The sequence below is a fragment of the Nannobrachium achirus genome (assembly GCF_963921795.1).
Source record: "Nannobrachium achirus genome assembly, chromosome: 2".
Classification (NCBI taxonomy): domain Eukaryota; kingdom Metazoa; phylum Chordata; class Actinopteri; order Myctophiformes; family Myctophidae; genus Nannobrachium; species Nannobrachium achirus.
The window spans coordinates 70,520,797-70,542,127 of record NC_137811.1 but is presented as its reverse complement, the minus strand read 5'-3'; the positions used below and the strand labels follow the sequence as shown (position 1 = coordinate 70,542,127).

Below are 21,331 nucleotides of genomic sequence, written 5' to 3'. Positions count from 1 at the left end.
TGAAAGCAGAACCACTGGTATACATTGTGCAGAAAGCAGAACCACTGGTATACATTGTTCTGAAAGCAGAACCACTGGTCTACATTGTTCTGAAAGCAGAACCACTGGTATACATTGTTCTGAAAGCAGAACCACTGGTCTACATTGTTCTGAAAGCAGAACCACTGGTCTACATTGTTCTGAAAGCAGAACCACTGGTCTACATTGTTCTGAAAGCAGAACCACTGGTCTACATTGTTCTGAAAGCAGAACCACTGGTCTACATTGTTCTGAAAGCAGAACCACTGGTCTACATTGTTCTGAAAGCAGAACCACTGGTATACATTGTTCTGAAAGCAGAACCACTGGTATACATTGTTCTGAAAGCAGAACCACTGGTATACATTGTTCTGAAAGCAGAACCACTGGTATACATTGTTCTGAAAGCAGAACCACTGGTCTACATTGTTCTGAAAGCAGAACCACTGGTCTACATTGTTCTGAAAGCAGAACCACTGGTATACATTGTGCAGAAAGCAGAACCACTGGTATACATTGTTCTGAAAGCAGAACCACTGGTCTACATTGTTCTGAAAGCAGAACCACTGGTATACATTGTGCAGAAAGCAGAACCACTGGTCTACATTGTTCTGAAAGCAGAACCACTGGTATACATTGTGCAGAAAGCAGAACCACTGGTATACATTGTGCAGAAAGCAGAACCACTGGTATACATTGTGCAGAAAGCAGAGTTGTATTGCAGAGCTGCCCAGCTGGGAGGAGGCCAACCGGGCAGACCGAGCTCCAGGTGGAGGGATGGTCTCCTGGCATTAGGATCCCCTCAGTCAAGGCAGGCTGGTTCACCCATGAACAAACATGGAATATTCAGAAAATATCAATGAAATACAAATATATGACGCACAATGCTTCATAAAAAAAAGAAAGTAAAATTAAATTATAAATTTGAATCATATGAACAATTAATGCAGACAAAAAAAACAGACCATGCCAGGGATTAAAATGCAGCAATAAGTTACGTTTATTTCACAAAAGTCAGTCTTCTACATAGAAGTCCAATCTGCTCTGTACAAAAGACTACATGACAGTTAATGAAACGAGAGGTTCTAAAGAAGGGAAAGAACAGATGTACAACATCATGTTAGATTATTTTATTTCCTTTTTGTTTGTTTTGCGCCTCCTTTATCTGGCAAGGTTCATCATTCATCTAAACTGAAACCAGCTTTAAAAAATGTACGGAGGTTCGCAAATGTGCGTTGAGAATACTGACACGTGTTGAGACCATTTCCACTTCTAACCCCCTAAATCAGTGGTTCTCAACCTTTTCAGACCGCGACCCCCAAAATAATCATATTTTAACTGGGGACCCCCCCTACCCCCCCCCCCCCCCCCCCACCCTGACGAGCACTAAGAGTTGAGGCGTTACATTTTGTGTAACATGGTTCTATTGTGAAAATAGCCGATCTACATGCTCACAACGCCTCGCGTTGCGAGCCGTTGTGAGCATGTAGATCATGTGAGCATGTAGATCATGTGAGCATGTAGATCAGCCATTTCTGCGTCTAATATTTGACAATTTGGCCAACAATTTCATTTGTCATTTCAGAGGTATCAAAACGTCCTTAAATTGTCACTTTAGAAATGTGCTATACATTTAAACTTTGTTGGTTTGTTTACTGTTGAGAGAGAAAACGGTGTTGCACATTAAGTTGATCATCTGGGGACCCCCCAAAATAATTTGGGGACCCCCCTGGGGGGACCCCCCATCCCACAGGTTGAGAACCACTGCCCTAAATGTCACGGGGGGTTTGGTTCATTCCGGTCATAATCAGGGTGCCATCCAGAAAGGCATGGGCGGCTGCTGCTGGGGGGTGTGTGTTTTGGGGCGGGGGTGCGGTGGGGGCGGCGGGGGGCAGCGGTAGCCTGGGGGGGGAGGAGGAGGAGCGGGGATTTTGAGCCCCCCCAGCCGGGGCGGGTTACCTGACCCCCCCACCGCCCCCAAGGGATGATCCTCCTCCTCGTCGGACGAGTCTCCGCTGTACGCCACCAGGCCGGCCTTCAACCGCTTCGCCGAGGGCTCTGAGAGATGGAGAGAGAAAGAGAGAGAGACAGAAAGAGAGATAGACATAGAGAGAGATAGACAGAGAGAGAGAATGGGGGAGACAAAAAGAAACAGACAACAACAACAAAAGAAAGGAGAACAGAGCATAGCATGGCAGTGGTGGGAGAAACGGGTTCCGTTAATGATTCAACAACATTCAAGCGTTAATTAAAAATGTCAAAGGAGAGCAGCCATTGGTCGGTAGGTGGGGGGGGCGTCCAATGGGAGAGGCAGGATGGCATCACACGGGCACACCCCAGCCGGCCAGCGTCGGTCCCATGGACCCCACACAGAGACATGGAAGAGAGGAGAAAACACAGAAGAAAGAGAAAAACACAAGAACAGGAGAGCGCGCGGTTAGTGAGGACAGAATGCACCAATCACAGACACTCCACACTGATGATGTCATCAGAGAGGACGGTAGGGGAGGGGAGGGGAGGAGGGGGGAGGAGGGGGTCCGACGGAAACCAAAGTCACTCACGGTCCTATTTTTGTCCTGTTTTTTTTTTTGATTTAACCAGAATAGCAGAACAATGAGTAATGCTAGTGTGACTTTTTTTTTTACCTATTTTGTTTACCTATCTTTTTTAATGCATTTTATGATTAGCTTTATTTTTTGCCTTTTATGTTATTCATTGTGTATGCTACGACTTTATATTTTACCTCTTTAGTATGGTATGACTTAACCTATTTAGGCCTAGAATTATTTAATGCTTTAGCTATAGAAAAATAGCAGATATACAAACTCACAGCGCGGCACCGTGTGCCACGCTGCGAGCTTGTAGATCTGCTATTTTTGAAAAAGTCGTGAAAATGTGTGCAAATCTTTGAATATATGAATTTTTAAAGCAAACATTTGTAACTCAAATTTTGCTTCTGGGGGGGTCCCTGGAACTAAATATTTTGAGATGGGGGTCCGTGGCCAAATAAATATCATTTTGGGGGTCCTTCACATGAAAAGGTTTGAGAACCACTGACATAGTAGTCTCTCAAGAACAGACTAACTGAGCTCCAGTAAAGTGAAAAGGACCTTTTCTTTGACGATGGCTATAGCCAGATTGCTGACATAGAAACATAGGGTTTTTCAAAAAATCTTAGAAGGATTCAAAGACACTTATAGAATCGGGTCAAAATTCAAATTTTCATGATTTTTCAAAAATAGCAGATCTGCAAGCTCGCAGCGCGGCACTCGGTGCCGCGCTGTGAGCTTGTATATCTGCTATTTTTCAATAGTTAAAGCATAAAATAATGATACACCCGTTCTAAATGGGTTAAGCGGACTGATTCTAGGAGCTCTGGGGTCTGGGGTGGTTTGAGGTCAGAGGGTCAGACAAGGCCGTGACATGAGGCCCTTACCCAGAGGGCAGCACCCAGCGGGCAGCACCCTCCTGTCCTCCATCTTGGGTCTCACTCCTCCTCCTCCTCCACTCACAGGGATGGGCGGGTGCATCATCTGCCTACTGGGAGCAGGAGGGAGGGAGGGGGAGAGAGAGAGAGAGAGAGAGAGAAGAGAGAGAGAGAGAGAGAGAGACAGACAGACAGGGAGATGGTTGAAAACATTACCTCAGGGTTACCACACATTTTTACAAATTCATTTCCAAAACTTTTCCAAGACTTTTCCAGAATATTTAACCCGATTTCCAGGACTATATCACAATAATTCAGCTCAATAACAAGTCGCTTACTCCTATGCGCAATTCCCCAAGACAGGTAGTGTATGCCAGTGGTTCTCAACCTTTTCAGGCCGTGACCCCCGAAATAATCATGTTTTAACTGGGGACCCCGGCACCCTGATGAGCACTAAGAGTTGAGGAATTTTGTATAACACGGTTCTATTGTGAAAATAGCAGATCTACATGCTCACAACGCCTCGCAGTAGATATGCTATTTTCACAATTTCTGCCTCTAATATTTGACAATTTGGCCCATGTTTAATTTGTCATTTCAGAGGTGTTAACTCTTTGAGTGCCACCCCTTTCACCACTAGAGGGCGCCCAGTGACCAGAGAAAATCCCATAGAGATATGCTGGTATATGCAGGTATATGCAGAAGCCCTGCAGCCATGACTTGCCTGAACACTTTCCTTTGTGCATGTACAGGAAGAGGATGAAGTTAGCTTGAAGTTAGCTATTGGCTACCAAGCATTTTAGAAGCCTTATTTTCGTCAACTTAGCCATGATTAAACCTTGCACACCTCATGCATGGGAAAAAAACAGAGAAGAATGAGCTCTAAAAAATCCAATGCAATCCTGGATTGCATTGGAGTGGATTTGTGCAGTTTGTTCACAGCTTTCAAACAAAAAAATCCGATTGGAAATCCGTTCAGGCATTCTTGAGATAATCGCCATTATGTTTTACATGTTATGTAAACAAACATGGCTGCCCTGTATGTTAGATGGGGTTGTATGGGGGTGGAACATGCTAAATCGCGATTGAAATCATGTTCACCAGATTTGATGGGGTCCAAAAAAAAAAAAAAAAAAATTCAAAAAAAAAATTTTCCCAAATTTTTTTTTTTTTTTTTTTTTTTTAAAAGCCGAACTTGTTCGGGATCGGCACACTGCGATACGCTAATAAAGCCGAACTAGTTCGGGATTGGCACTCAATGAGTTAACAAAATCAATAACCAAAGACAATGCATAGCTATTTTTTCCAAAACTCCAAAAATTCCAAAACTTTTCCAGTAGCCTACTGGAAAAATATTTTTCTTATTTCAAAATATTTCCAGGAATTTCATGACCGTGGGAACCCTGTTACCTTGACTTTGATAAAGGTCCGGTTTTGTTTTTGGAAATCCATTTGAAGAAAAAGATCATTAGATTACACTTGAAATAATAATCAGATTTATAGAACACTTTTCTAAGTACCCAAAGTCGCTTTACGTAAAAAAAAAAAAGGAACCAACTTTATTACGGAAAAACTAAAAACTAATGTTAACCATTCATAACCATAACCATTTGTTTCATCAAATTCATTGTTCTGCCGGTCTTGACAGCAATGGCATTGTATGCATTGCACGTTACTTGCACAGACACCGGCATACTATAGAAATGATTAACGAAAGTGATTAAATAGTAGATTGCCTCCTGTGTGTTGTGGTTGCTATTATAATGATAACATCGTTGTGAACTGACCTGTCCCTCTCACTCGCTGTGCCAGAGGAACTCTGTGCAGGGGGTCCTGAGGGCTCAGGGCTGTCCACGGGGAAGCCTGCACCTAAATGAGTCATATGAATGGGTCCATGCTATGAGCAGAAAGACACACAGGCAGGATTAGCACACAACACTATCTACACACTGAATATACCAACCTAATGAACTTTGATAACACAAGATCCACTTATTAAAGTAATTATGCACTGAATATACCAACCTAATGTTTGATAACACCACAACTGAATATACCAGCCTAATGCTTGATAACACAATATCCACTTTAGGGCATTAACAACTTGTGATTTTTGCAAGGCTACTCGACTCAGTAAAAAGTTGAGTTGAAGTCGACTTTATCGTTTGATGACGTCATCACATCACACACGACCCCCCAATTATTTTGGGGGGTCCCCAGATGATTAACTTAATGTGAAACATTGTTTTCTCACTCAACTGTAAACAAACCAACATACAGTTTAAAGTGTATAGAGGGTATCTGCACATTTCTAAATTGACAATTTAAGGACTTTTTAACACCTCTAAAATGACAAATTAAACATTGTCCAAACTGTCAAATATAGAGGCAGAAATTGTGAAAATAGCAGATCTACATGCTCACAACGCCTCACATTTTCACTATAGATTTTTCTTTTTTTTTTCAACTTAGACTTTCTCTGGTGGGAGTCGACTTGTGTAATGAAATCGACTGAGTCGACTTGTCGACTTTTTCGTTAATGCCCTAAAGTAATGTTGCACTGAATATACCAACCTAATGTTTTTGAAAACACCACAACATCCACTTATTAAAGTAATTATGCACTGAATATACCAGCCTAATAATGCTTGATAACACCACAACATCAACTTATTAAAGTAATTATGCACTGAATATACCAGCCTAATAATGCTTGATAACACCACAACATCAACTTATTAAAGTAATTATGCACTGAATATACCAGCCTAATAATGCTTGATAACACCACAACATCAACTTATTAAAGTAATTATGCACTGAATATACCAGCCTAATAATGCTTGATAACACCACAACATCAACTTATTAAAGTAATTATGCATTGAATATACCAGCCTAATAATGCTTGATAACACCACAAGATCCACTTATTTAAGTAATTATGCACTGAATATACCAGCCTAATAATGCTTGATAACACCACAAGATCCACTTATTAAAGTAATTATGCACTGCATATACCAGCCTAATAATGCTTGATAACACCACAAGATCCACTTACTTAAGTAATTATGCACTGAATATACCAGCCTAATAATGCTTGATAACACCACAAGATCCACTTATTAAAGTAATTATGCACTGAATATACCAGCCTAATAATGCTTGATAACACCACAAGATCCACTTATTAAAGTAATTATGCACTGAATATACCAGCCTAATAATGCTTGATAACACCACAAGATCCACTTATTAAAGTAATTATGCACTGAATATACCAGCCTAATAATGCTTGATAACACCACAAGATCCACTTATTAAAGTAATTATGCACTGCATATACCAGCCTAATAATGCTTGATAACACCACAACATCAACTTATCAAAGTAATTAAGATTAGTTCCTGAAAACGTCCAGATTGTAGTGCAACCTTGGTAACCAAGTCTACAACATCTACGTCTCTATTGGAGGAAGAGTGACACAGGGTTTAACTGTAGACCAATAGGAGAGGAGGTGGAGGAGGGGAAAGTGCAGGAAAGAACAATATGAAGAGTTTCTTTCTAAATCAGAGATTAGCCTTTTAAAATCCATCTACACACCATTACCAGTTACATTTCTTAGCTTATCAAATGATTAAAGTTACAAAAGTATTACACATTTTTACAAACTTTTCAGGGATCGTATTAACAGAATGAAAAGGAGCAGGAAACGCAGGAAACATACCAAAGTAAATAACCAACTAACACATTAACTAATTAGCCAGTAGCTATGCCCCGCAACCGGCAGCTTGCCAAGGCTGTTGCCAAGGCAAACCTTGGCAAGCAGGAAGTTATTCTAAGCTAGCATTGGACAAAAGCTTTTTGGGAGGGGCATAGCTACTGGCTAATTGCTTGCTTAAAGGATAACTTCAACCATTTTCTTCATTGAATTGGTCCTCACCAATGCTCGTAATAAAATGGCACCATTTCCATTTACTCACTCTGTGTCTGAGAGGGGGGCTGTGGAATCCTGCCTAGGTAGGCAGATTTCATCCTTTCAAGCAATATTTCAAACATATTATTTAGTTAATGCAAGAACAACAGCTTCTATTTTGGCCCTGCTAACTTTCCAGGGAGAGAAAGGCTGTGCTTTCTATTGGCTTAGAATCTTCATCGACGATGTCACTGTTAGGCAGGTTTATGAAACAGTCAACAGCACACCAATGAGAGGCAGAATGAGTAGACGGACATTATGCAATCATATGAGCATTAAGCGTCATTCCCACCGGACGATAAAAGATAACGATATGTCGGCGTTCACATCAATTATGACGGCTTTATCGTTGTGGTGTGGACGCTACCATCCACTTCAATTGAAAACGATATTTTTTATAGTTAGCCCAGAGGGAAAGGGCCTTTAGAGAGGACCAATTCTATGAATATAATAAGGTTGACAACAGGTGAAGAGCAACTTTAAGCGAAGCAGAGTGTGTACTAATATGTACCGTTATGCAAGTCAACTCTTAACAAATAGACAGTGAGAAAAGGGTCAGATCTGATCTGAGGTCAGACGCTGATGATCACCTGATATCCCAGCAGTCCACTGTCCTTCTCGTCGTCAACTTCCTCTTTGAAGCGTCTCTTCTGAGTGGCTAGAGCTGTTGGGGGCGGAGCTTTGGGCGGTGCCTGGAGCACAGGAGCGGACGGAGGGAACGGAACGGGCGGAGGAAGAGTCTGACGAGAGAGAGGAAATTTGGGGAAATATTTTGTCCAACTTAAACAACCAAACGCAACTCGAATCACACTTGCAAATGCATTTTGTCCTGTGTGAATTCCGTCCTGCGCGACCTCGCCCGTTTTGCCCTTAGGTGTCTTACTGGTTATACTGTACCGACATACTCTTCCATACAGATTAAATGTTTTATTCATTAAAATGAGTTCTGAATTGCAGCTTTAAAAAATATGGTACTTTATTTAAAAGAAAATAATTAACTGAATTAAATGTAAGCTCAAAACGGTTCATGCTCCATTTCTAAAATGTACTCAAACTGGATGTATTTTGTTCTGAATCAAATCACTAAGTACAGTATATAAAATAGCATTTGGACAAGCCGTAACATACACATATCTCCTCTGTCAAGTGGAAACCTCATATGTCCAAAACTGTTACTTTTCAGGATTCAAATAAAATCAAACCTCGGTTCGAAGTGAAGCGGTGAACTTTTATTCTATGTGTTCTAGAGCTATGAAATCTGTGTTCTAGATCTATACATTCTGTGTTCTAGATCTATACATTCTACTTTCTATGTGCTTTAGTTCTATATTTTATGAATTCTGAATGAATGAATGATTTTATCTGGAGGGCCAAATTGTCATGTGAAGCTTGACTAATCCTCAAGTCTGGACGCACGATACACACAAAGCCACTCCTTGGAAGCGGCTTTCACCGCTTCAAAAAAAGTAGCAAATCTACAAGCTCCAAACGTGTCGCTTCACCTTGCGTTTCGAGCTTGTGGCTCTTCTACTTTTGATGCTTTTGTGTGACACTGTAGTATGATCAAGTAGGACATAGGGAATTTACGAAAAAACACAAAAAGTTCGAATATGGAGAGAAGAGGTTTTATAACAGTAAAACAAGCAGTCTTACCTGTGGCAGGGCAGCGGCGGGGAGAGGGGGGACTGGGAGGGGGTACTGGGGAGGGAGGGGAGGGGGGACAGAGTAGGGGGGAGGGGGGGCAGGTTGGGGTTGTGCAGGGGGAGGAGGGGGCATGGGGAAGCCTGGCTGGTAGCCAGCAGGGGGGTAGTAGGGAGGCTGGGGGGGCATCCCGTTTAACACCGGGGGCTGCATGAACCCTGAGGAGGAAGACGAGGGAGACGGTGAAAGGTTGCCCTCTCACAGGTCCCATTAACCACTACAAGATCACAACATGTTCATCAGGCTTACAGATCCATCTAAAAAAATAGAATATTGTGTAAAAAAAAAAAAACATTGCAAATGCCCTAGCACCCCAAATCATAACTGACTGCGGAAACTTCCCACTGGACTTCAAACTACTCATATTGTAATATTTTGAAATATGGACGTTTGATATTCATGAGCTGTATGCCATATAAAATCTGATCTTTTACAAAAAGGTTTGGAATAATTCACTGTTAAATTCACTGAGTGTACAATGTATCTAGAATAGCTGAAAGTTTCAAAAAATATATGAAAGTTTCCAGAAGATTTACTTTTACACAATATTCTAATTATTTTAGATTGATCTGTAAGGCGCTTATTATGAGAAGGTCAACTATTCGACATGGCACTCTCCCAATTTGTGTCAAGAGCGCACCCAGGGTTTTTCCTGCATAGAGGATTTTGCCACCCCCCAAAGAGGTTTTAGGCAGCCATCCCAAAGCGACGCTTGGTCACCCAGTAAAAACAGGCTGTTATTTGCCTTTTGACTTTGAATCAAACAATATCATTGTAGCCAAACACCAGCCACTTCTAATTACAATCTATTTAATTGGTGTTTTATATTCTAAAGCATAACATTATTGTTCATCAAATGGTTAGAAATAATAGGAAACTGCATAGATTTGCCTTTACTGTTGCAATGCATAACCACCTTCCAAAGGCTCATTCTTTCCGAGTCAGGAAAAACCCGGTCTTAAATACATTTTCCATACGTTTATTTAAGTAGACCAGTCCAGAGCAATAGTTCTCAAAGTTGTGGTTCCTTGAGGGTGTTTTGAATGGACCCTTACAGCTCTCTAAATCTTATGGGTCCGTTTGTGTACATTATCAAAGTTCTGGAGGTCCTTGAAATTAAAGATTGAGAATCTCTGGACTGGAGAGAGATCAGACAGGAGAGAGAAGAGACATCACCAGATACAAGCGAGACCCAGATCACAGACACATACTAGACTAGAGAGAGCTGTGTTCGTACCTTGCGGTGGCATCATTGGACTCATCTGACTGAGGAAGCGTGAATAATCTGCATGGACCTGGACAGATCACATTTAAAATCAAACTTGAAACTTCATTGAAACAACAAATGTCAAATGAAAGAGTGTATTCACGTTTGTTTAGCGGAGTTTTGTGGGTGGAATAAGAGGCTTCGGTCAAAGGACTTTTAGTTTCAGCTGCTACCTTAACATGTATTTGGCAGTGCAGACAGTGCAGGAGAGACAGACAGTAGCAGAGCTGAGTGAGTGTAGTGACTAGCTGTTCAAATATAATTAAGTCAATGTAGCTCCAAATGTGGTTGACGTCTGGTTCTTTACCCAGCAGAGTACCTGTAATGAATGTCTGTCACAGTGATAACTGGGGACAGTTTATACATGATTTGCATTTTTTAAAGTATCTCTCTGAATCATCTCCTAGTTTGAATGTGTGTGTGAGTTAAAGAGAGAGAGAGAGAGAGAGCCTCACCGTCTGTAGCAGGTTCTCACACAGCGTCTTAGCTGCTGCCAGTCCTTCTGGTTTAGGATGACTGTGGGGGGGCGGGGGGGGGGGGGGGGGGGGGGGCGGGGGAACATGTATTAAAATAATCCTTAAGATTAACTAGCCTTAGAATATCTGTGATCTACTGATCTTACATATGAGACTTTGTTTAATATTCCATATACACAGCCATAGATCAGTCTTATGCCCCCGCGGTTAGCAGAGTGATCTCCGCAGCACTAAGCATCCGCACTACTTGTGTAATCAACCCAATAATTAATTCCTAAGACTTGGAGTCAGATATTGTCCTCTAGTTTCATATTCCGTTGAAAGTTCCTGCAGAAAACGTGTTTGGTCAATATATCACTTTTTCACAAGCTTCAGACAGACAACATTCTCTGTCAGCGACGGGCCGGACCTGAAATGACTGCTGGACTGAACATATGAAAACTTGCTAGCGCTTGAGGATATTTTGGAATGCAAGAACAAGTTGTCACAAATGGCAGTTATAATACATACATAAATATATTTCCAGTGCCTACCTCGTTTTGGCACAAGTGTGGGAGGGTAGGAGTTCAATAGTGTTTTTAGAGAAGTTGTCCAAAAAATAAAGGTTATAGTTTTTATTAAAAGTAACTTATATATGTACAGTACATGTGTTCAATACACACCTGATATAGATGTACATGTGTTCAATACACACCTGATATAGATGTACATGTGTTCAATACACACCTGATATAGATGTACATGTGTTCAATACACACCTGATATAGATGTACATGTGTTCAATACACACCTGATATAGATGTACATGTGTTCAATACACACCTGATATAGATGTACATGTGTTGAATACACACCTGATATAGATGTACATGTGTTCAATACACACCTGATATAGATGTACATGTGTTCAATACACACCTGATATAGATGTACATGTGTTGAATACACACCTGATATAGATGTACATGGGCTCGAATGCCTCTCGTCCAGAGGTTGGCTCCAGACATCCAGAACCTCTCCCCCTCAGGAAGACCTTGGCTCCGGTCTCAGCCTGGATGTGCTGCAGGTAGGAGCAGCCTGGTCCCTCCACGCGCTCCTTCACCACGAAGCCTGGGATGGCGTGTTCCAAACCCACAAACAGCTTGTCCTGGACGTAATGCATCTGACAACACACAGAACACACACACGTTCTATCCAGTGTTCATAAAAAACACATTCCATTATGCAGCAGACACATTTGGAGTGAGTAATTTAGATGTTCAATCTAGAGATTTTGAGACAAAGCCGCATTGCTGAATATAATTTACAATGGATCTTTAATTCAATGTTATATGAGATACTTAAATGGTTTCCTGTGGAAATAAGCTTAGTCTTTTCATGGATCTCCTTTTAGTAGACCTTGTACCAGTGAACTGTACCGTCATGAAACTGTACCTTTTCCTATGCAAACTTCTAATAAAGTCTTCAATCAATCAATCAATCTTTTCACATTAATCTAATAAACCTTTATATTCCTGACACACTGACATCGACACACACACACACACACACACACACACACACAGTGACCGTCTTAGAAACGGGTATCCTACAGCAGAGCCAAACCATAAAAACACCTTTTGAAAACTAAACTAAAGAAATAATAATATTCATAAAAAAATCATATTTGTGGATAATTAACATCATTTCATTTGGGTCAACATGTGGGATATTGGGATCCCCCAAACTTTGGATACTGTATATAAGATTGCATATCATGGACGGGTAGCACCTACTGGTTAACAAGAGGTTTTGCATGCAACTCAAATGGAAACAACTGGCCTTTCCAAAACGTGCTCTCTATTACAGCACCAGATTTCGACATGTGGGGGACACAGGTTCGAATCCCAGGTAGGACATTAAAGTTACGCATTGTAAGTGCTTTAAACCATGCTGGGGCCGATCCCGATGACCTTTGCTGCGTTGTCACTCCCCATCTCTCCCCCCCATTTCCTGTCAGTCTACTGTCCTATCAATAAAGGCATAAAAGCCCCAAAACAAATCTTTAAAAAAATAAAAGAATAAACCATGCTAATTCTAAACATGAGCACAGACAGGTCCTCACTCCAGAGTGGAGGTGTGGTTTATGGTGTGAGATGGGAGGCATGGAGGAGAGCGGAGGCATGGAGGAGCTGTGGGGAGGAGCGCCGTGCTGCTGGACGGAGGACCCCATGCCTCCTCCACCTCCTCCACTGTGACAGAACGGAGCGGTGGCCGCCTTCACCACCCCGTTGGTGATGATCTCCTTGATTCTGTTCACCGCTTCTGCAGGGAGGAGGAAACGAAAGAGATAATAATAAGATATAACAAAGATTTAAATCAGGGGTCTTCAACAGGGGGTCCTCAGAGTTACTACAAGGGGTCCTCCAAATCTTCCAATCCTTTTTATATTAACAACTTAGTGTCAATATTCTGAGAACTGTAGCCAAAAATAGCAGATCTACAAGCCTCACACTGCGAGGCGTTGTGAGCTTGTAGATCGGCTATTCTCGGAAAAAAGGTTTGGTGTAGAGGGGAAAAAGAGCATACTAAGTACAGAGCGAAATGTCAAGTTAAATATTGACGTTTCAAGTGGTTAAATACATATCTGAAAACATGAATCCAAAATGATTGTGCTGTCAAACAATGAAACTATATGGAATCTATGAAAAGGTTGTGGGGTCCCTGCTTCATCTCTCTCTCAACTAAGGGGTCCTTGGCCTGAAAACGTTGAAGACCCCTGAATTAAATCAAACCAACGTCATTAAAAATATACATGAATAACAATAAATGTGCGAAATAAATTATATACAGTCATAAAACAAAATATAGAAAGATAGAAGCTCGGGAGGTGCAGGGGTAAACACACATTTTCTAGGAGTGTGAATCCACCACAGGCTGAGCAGCCATACAAGCACGATTGGCTGTGTTTTTGGGGGAGGAAAGCTCGTACATTTTCAATACTTGTATTAAATGTATTTAAAGTATGACATAGGACTTAGGGGGTTCTCAGAGCTACTACAGGGGAGCCACCAAATATTTGTGTGATATGAACTTTGTCTTTACATTAACCAATTGAACCCTAGCATCCCTATTCTGAGGACATTAACCGAAAATAGCAGAAGTACAAGCTCACAACGCCTCGCGCTGCGACTGTCTGCGAGTTCTTGTGAGCTTGTAGATCAGCTATTTTCGGCAAAGAGGTTTGGTGTGGAGGGGAAAAAATATCAGACCAAGTACAAAGTGAATGATCGGGCTTACAAAGTATTGGGGGATTACAGTAAGTGGTTAAATGTCATTAACATGAATCCAACATGCACTGATGACAGTGCTGTCAAAAATGTCTATGAAGGTATCTATGATATCTATGAAAAGGTTTAACCTGCAACAAAATATATGTATTGTATTGTATTGGGGGGTCCTTGCTTCATCTCTCTCTCAGCTAAGGGGTCCTTGGCATGAAAAGGTTGAAGACCACTGGCTTAATCAGACTAAACCCTATATAAAGTTCAACAGGGTCCTTCAGGGCTCTATACTAGTTCAGCTAGTGTTTTCCTTTACACCAAATCTCAGATAGCAGATCTGCAGGGGATTTTTCCAGATTGTTTGCCCCCAGAATAGGGACGCTAGGGTTAGGGTTAGGGTTTCATGTGGTTACTTTTAATTTGGCACTGGTAAATAAAATAAGCGTTCACAGAGTGTTAACAGAACATGTGTTATTAGAGGTTGCTTTGCCTTCATAAAGGCGTTCATTCAAGGCCTGCTGGTGCAGATAGATGTAGGAGAGGTACTTACTGTCCACTAGTTGTCTGGTCTGTCCCTGGACATGCAGGTACAGAGGCCTGTCCCTGTGGAGACACAAAGCATTCAACACTTTGAACTCTGGCATGTCAATATGAATATAGGCAAGCATTCTACAATCTTTACCATTTAGACCTGGGCCGATTTTTAAAATGCCTTCTATATCCTAATTCAGAAACTTAAAGAAATTCATGTTGCTAAATATGCATAACATATAAAATGTCACAGATGTTTTCCCAGTTTTAAAGGTATAACATATTGTGGCGATCAGCCTTTGCCAGTCTTAATGGGTTAATGTAGTGAAAATAGGAAATGTACAAGCTCACATGACAATAACATAAAGTAACCGTAGGGCAGGTTATGTGTTCTACATGCAGTATCCCTGTAGCTGTGCTGTGTGGGTGTACGGGTGTAATAATGAGACCATAACACAGGGGTGGGCAATTCTTTTTTCCATGGGGCCACATGAACAACAGAAAATATTGTGGAGGGCCGGCCAAAAGGCAGTGCTCCCCACAAGATGTGCTCCCCGCAAACTAAACACACAGCTATACCTCCGACTTCAGGAAATAAATACCGTAATTGCCGGACTATGAGCACACCTGCAGCTTATAGTCCGGTGCGGCTTATACATGTACACGTTTGTTTTTCATTCTAAATTTAGTTGGTGCGGCTTATATTCAGGTGCGGCTTATAGTCCGGCAATTACGGTACTTAGCAGTCCAATTTTCTTTTTTAAACCCGGCATCGACTTTTCTTTTTTTTTAGCCACTTTAGTCATTTTTGATGGGTAAGGTAAGGCAGGTCATCTTGACTTGTGACCATCCAATGATCACAAACTGATGTACCCATTGTGTCCATAATATTTACTTGAATAAAAAATGTCACAATAAAAGAAATGCAGCTTTAGTCCATGCATGAGGTAAGATTAGAAAATGTTTTTATTTTGCAATTTGCCATTAACCCTACAAGGGCCAGTCAGAGTGAACCAAAGGGCCGCATAGGGCCCGGGCACAATGCCCAGGTCTGCCATAACATAAGAACTCACCCTGAAAGTGCTTTGCCCTTCTCCTCTGCTGCCATATACCGCCCCCTGGTGGACACAGCAGCACCACTCACTTTACTGATCTGTACAAAGAGAGAGAGGCAGACTTTACTGAAACTGGATATATAAATATCAGAACTATTTCAGTTTAAATAACCACCCATCTGATATTGGTCAAGATAAAAACAGATGCATATGAAACGTTTGATTCATAATGCTATGAATTGTCTTACGATAGCAAGCTAATGGTCAATGTGGTGATTTACTTGGTGTTAAGTGACACCATTAACGTTTCGCTATAATTTCACCAATATAGGGCTGCTAATCATTATTTTCAATCAATTCATCTGGCAATTATTTTTTGTTATTAATTTAAACCATAAAATTGCTGTCAAATCAAGTTATTTTAACCCAGACAGCCACCTGTGAATATTTCAAAATGTTCACCCACCAGAAGTCCAAAAAATAACTTCATTTTAGAATACGGAACAAAGACAAGCTAAACAAATTGCATGAATTGATCGCTAAAAACATACAGTTTCCGTTCCATAACTAACATTTTATTCCATACATGAATTGTTGCACTCCTCCAGTGATGCTTAATTTATGCTCTGTGCGACAACAGCGTCACCACAAACAGCTGATATCCAAGCTCAGAATGCACCACAACTGCGACATGCCGCAAGTTTGTAGATCAGCTATTTTTGGCGCACGACACATAAGGCTTAAAGGTCCTGTTCTGACACTTTTGTGCTCAAACTGTGTGAGTGTTGTACTGTGTGTGTGTGTGTGTGTGTGTGTGTGTGTGTGTGTGTGTGTGTGTGTGTGTGTGTGTGTGTGAGTGTTGTGCAGTGTGTGTCTGAGTGTTGTGCAGTGTGTGTGTGAGTGTTGTGCAGTGTGTCTGAGTGTTGTGCAGTGTGTGACCTCGTCCTGCGTCTGTCCTCGGGTCAGAAGGTTGCGGCAGGTCAGAGGAACATCGTTGATCTCCACCTCGGCCACCACCAGGTCGTCTTTGGCCTTGTTTGGAGGCGGAGCCTTACCGACCGCAGCAACATCAACCCCTAGGACCTGGACAGAGTAGAGAGACATCATCATCACAGGTTCAAACCCCACATCAATACATTCAACCCATCATGGCTGCCACACACACAGAGAATGCATTTAAAGCAGTTGAGGTGGGTAGGTATATAGTGGAATTCCTGAGGAGCAGCGTTTGTGTGTTCTTTGTGACATGGGAGTTGTGGAGGATGAATTTCATTTAGTTTTTCACTGTCCACTGCACCATGATCTAAGAAATTCCTTAACCAGACGTGTTTTGGAGGTCTGAATTTGGTGCCATGGCATTGGTATGCCTAACTCTAACCCTAACTCTAAACCTAACCTCAGTAACCCTAACTAAAATCGGACTAATGAACCTTCGGACTAATGAACCTTCGGACTTATGGGCAGTCCCCCTGAAGTTTATGTATGTTCAATAAGGAAGTTTTTGTTTTGGCAAAATGTATAGAAAAAGCGTGGCAGTTGCGCTTGAGAACGTATCTGTAACTCACAGCTTGGACAATGAATCAATATGTTTATTTTTGTGTATTCTGTTTGTGGTGTATCTTGGTGTATGTAAATTCTATGTATATGTTGTGAGTCTCTTGTAAGCCCATGCGGGCTGGGCATCATTTGGTGCAGGACACTTTAATACAAAATCTATCTATCTATCTACAGTATATATCTAAAGCAAACAACATGATCACAGTGTCTACAAGAACCCTGGGTGGTGAACTCGAAGAAAACAAGCATTTCTTTTCCCCAATGTGACTGGTTTAACATATATTATACAGTAAATGTATGCATATACTGTATTAATACAGTATAAGTATATGTCATGTGTTTCTATGTGATGAAACTGAATGTTTACCAGAGGGTTTCTGATCTTGTCTGGGTGTCCGGGGGCTCCTATCTGTGAGGGTTTGAGTTTCCCCTTGGCCACCAGCATGGCGTTGATCTTGGCTGCCACGGCTGCGGCTGCATCCAGCGCCCCGGTGGGCGCCTCCGCCTCCCCCTTCCCAGCAGCACCCGTCCCTGGACCGGGCTGGTCCCATTTACTGCGGCGGCTAGGAGAACACAAGCAAGACATTACAGAGAAATGCATTAGTCTGACGGGGACAATTAACACATATTCTCTAATCTAATGCATGGATGTTGTGCCTAATGTAAAGAGAGAGTACTGTCTGAATGGATGATGTGGTGTCAATGTCAAATGGATTAGTCTACTGTCTGAATGCATGTTGCGTCTAATGTCTGAATGTCTGTGTCTAATCTGTATCCTTAGCCGAAAGCAACCTAGATGCTATAAATGCTAACTGCATCTAAGGTTGCAATAACATCCATTGAAAGCCCATTCATGAAACAGAAAAGTCCTATCCGATTGTATTAGTAACTCACCAATATTAATATGTACAGATAGCTTGAGTTATGCTTTGTCTCTGTCAAGACAAGTTTGAAAAGAATCCACTGTTGTCATGTTATATGAGCAACTTTCAGTGAGTGCAGTCTTTTGCATGTCTTCTACGGCAGGGGTTTTCAAAGTGGGTGACGGGGCACCCTGGGGTGCCGTGACGGCAGTCCAGGGGTGCCGCGAGACAATTTGATAATATTTGGAATTTATTTGGACACTTGAAAAAATATTTAGTATCATTTTAAACTTGAAGTACAACGTTATTTTCAGTCAGTTCTAACCAAAATGGCTATTATGTCGATGTTTTCCTCGCAACATAATCACCAAAATATTGTCACTGTCGGGCAGAAACCTCGTATCTCCAAGTTTCAAATGTGTGCGTCTTTTGGTAAAGCAAAGCCCTGCTTCATCATACAAGACCGTCGCACAAAACTAGTGAAAACAGCCGATCTACAAGCACACAACGCTGTGCTTGTAGATCTGCTGTTTTCACTAGTTTAGTACATTTAATAGATGATAAATACAAAACGAACAGTTTTTTGGACATACCAGGTTTTAACCCGACAACGACGATATGCTATAAATATAAGGTGCTGGGAGTGAAAGTTATAATGTAGGGGACTAGGGGTGCCTCGGATTAAAAAAATATTTATAGGGTGCCCTGAGACAAAAAAAACAAAGACTTGAAAGAGACAGAGGGTAATCCAAGCTGTCTGTCCGTACAGGTTTAACATGGGTGAGTTTATCATCATACAATCAGATAGAACTGTTCTGTTTCCGTGAATGGGCTGTCATTTATAGCATCTATAGGTTGCTTGCGGTTATTATAGTCTGTCTGAATGGATGAGGTGTCTAATGTATATAATCTAGTCTACTGTCTGCTCTGAATGGATGTTATGTCTAATTTATACATTTAATAGTCTGTTGCAGTGGCTGTTTACTTTGAAGTAATTACTGGGGGAAAAACATTGAATGTTAATTGAAAATATTTGCAATAATAATTAAAACAAAACTAAATTTAGGAAACAAAAACAAAGCGACCCATAAACATCTGACTGTGACTCACAAATGGATCCCGACCCACTGTTTGGGAAACAGTGGTCTATTGTATAAATATGTATTGTACATAATGTAATAGTCTACTGTTTGAATGGATGCTGTCTCTAATGTATAGTCTATAGCAGTGGTTCTCAAAGTGGATTCCAGGGACTCAGTGGGTTCCTTTAGGGAGGTCTAAATTGACCCATACAAGTCTGTAACCTTGATATTTGAAATTTGGAGAAACAGCGATCTATATTGTATACATAGATAGATATACGGATGTTGTAATATTGTTCTAGCTGCAGACTAGCCATGGTTCACATGACAGGTCGTCTGTCATGATATCATAATGACATTAATGACAGTCATTTTCAGGGCCATATCTACAAACTAAAGCCTAGACATGATTTTTAGCATGCTAAGGTTACAAAATCAAATTGTCATGCCACGTTAAGTAGCCTACACATGTTTACCTTTTTATTATTATTATTATTATTAAAGTGTCATGCTTCCAGGGAAGCCCATGCCATATGGACACTTTACATGTCATTTAACAAAAACAATTCACACAAACAATGATCAAACAAATAACCAACTTTAACACTCAAGCTACTATTTGAAAAGCTGAGACTGTCTTCTACTCCAGGCTCTAGAAACAAAGGTTGCACACCTCTATTTCGTTTTATTAAAAACTTCATAATTTAACAACCAGTAACCACTCTAACTTCTGTCCATAGTCTTCCCAGAACAGCTCAGGTTTTCGTTTTGGCATTACATCAAACAAAGGGACCCTCAAATCATCATATAGAGTACAATAAAACATGAAACGAAATTAATTTTCAACATTTTACTTTACCAGACGTTACACAATCATGTAAATATAGCATGCTAACGTCAGACTAGTTAGCTACTAGCTAGCACAACTAGCATGTTGACAACAGTGTCCGTTTCAACCATGGTTTCAACACTCACCCGCCGTTCTGCGTTCCACCAAATGACATCAATGTTCCTCGATGTAGAACTATATGAAGCAGATATTATAAGGTTCAAAATGACCATGAAAACAGCGCTGCTCGGTGAATGCTGTTGCTGCTACTTCGCCCTGCTAGCTGCTAGCCTGCTAGCCGCTGTTTATCTGATGCTAAACAACTTCCGGTTAGATTTATCATTTTACGTCCGGATAGTCAAACTGCCGCGAGCGCCATCTGCAGGCTGGGAGGATTAGGGCGCGAGCGATGCTCTGACCATTTTCAACCTAAAAAAAAAAAACATTTTCAGTAGACAGTAGCCTATATAATCTAAGTTTTCAAACCATCTCAAACCATTTCTACAAATTGCAAAACCAAAAACCCTGCATTGGTTGTGTGTAGAGGGAGCAGAAGTGTAGGCCTACAACTGTAGCAGTCTGTATTGATGATGTTTTTTTTTGTTTTTTTTGGTACACAACAGTAGGCCTACTTTCTCAGAATTGTATCTGTAACTTTGTAACAGTAACTGCTGTGCTGCCTCTGGGTGACTGATTTCCCCTTGTAGTGGGAGAAATATGTAACAAAAAAAGGCAAATGTGTTCACTTCCGGCAGAAAGCGTGAAAATTTGCACCTAGGGGTATTTTTGTGCGCTGAATTCAAAAATTGACGGTCCCAAGCACTTTTCCCATGGGATCTGGTGGCTCTCATTCACTTACCATACTAGGGAAAAAAGACCCCCCAAAAAATCTTCTTCAAGTAGCATGTGAGGGGTCAAACTAGGTGTTTTTCGGGATTCTGAATCCATTGCAAGCATTTGTTTTGCACGAAAAACATTCCTTTCCGAGAAATGGACACAACAAAACTTTGAAAAGTGATGACTCATCACTAAACCATAGTTTGTGGGGTCCATTTCTTGCCCAAGGAATGTTTTTTGTGCAAAACAAATGCTTGGAATGGATTCAGAATCATGAAAACCCCCTAGATAGACCCCTCACATGCTACTTAAAGAAGATTTTTGGGGGGTCTTTTTTTCCTAACCCTAACCCTATGGTAAGTGAATGAGAGAAAAGTGAATTTGAGAAAAGTGCTTGGGACCGTCAATTTTTGAATTCAGCGCACAAAAATACCCCTAGGTGCAAA

At 41.2% G+C, this 21,331-nt stretch overlaps 1 protein-coding gene across 4 annotated transcripts; it reads right to left on the bottom strand.

Moving 5' to 3' along the window:
• Positions 1–994: 994 nt before the first annotated feature.
• Positions 995–20,339, bottom strand: khdc4 (KH domain containing 4, pre-mRNA splicing factor). 4 transcript variants are annotated; one of them, XM_080736927.1, is made up of 14 exons: positions 20,195–20,339; positions 17,642–17,837; positions 16,657–16,800; positions 15,736–15,815; positions 14,682–14,734; positions 12,973–13,172; positions 11,819–12,030; positions 10,848–10,908; positions 10,363–10,420; positions 9,078–9,283; positions 8,015–8,164; positions 5,233–5,342; positions 3,455–3,558; positions 995–2,076 (listed from the first exon to the last, which is right to left on the bottom strand). In XM_080736927.1, exons 1-14 carry the CDS (start codon positions 20,221–20,223, stop codon positions 1,826–1,828), a joined length of 1,854 nt encoding a protein of 617 aa, XP_080593053.1. In that variant the 5' UTR covers positions 20,224–20,339; the 3' UTR covers positions 995–1,825. The 4 variants fall into 4 exon arrangements, 3 of the variants coding, with proteins under 3 accessions (XP_080593053.1, XP_080593054.1, XP_080593055.1); XM_080736928.1 differs by having other exon boundaries at positions 3,455–3,555; XR_013962519.1 differs by having other exon boundaries at positions 2,039–2,076; positions 5,233–5,314.
• Between the last annotated feature and the right edge of the window lie 992 nt (positions 20,340–21,331).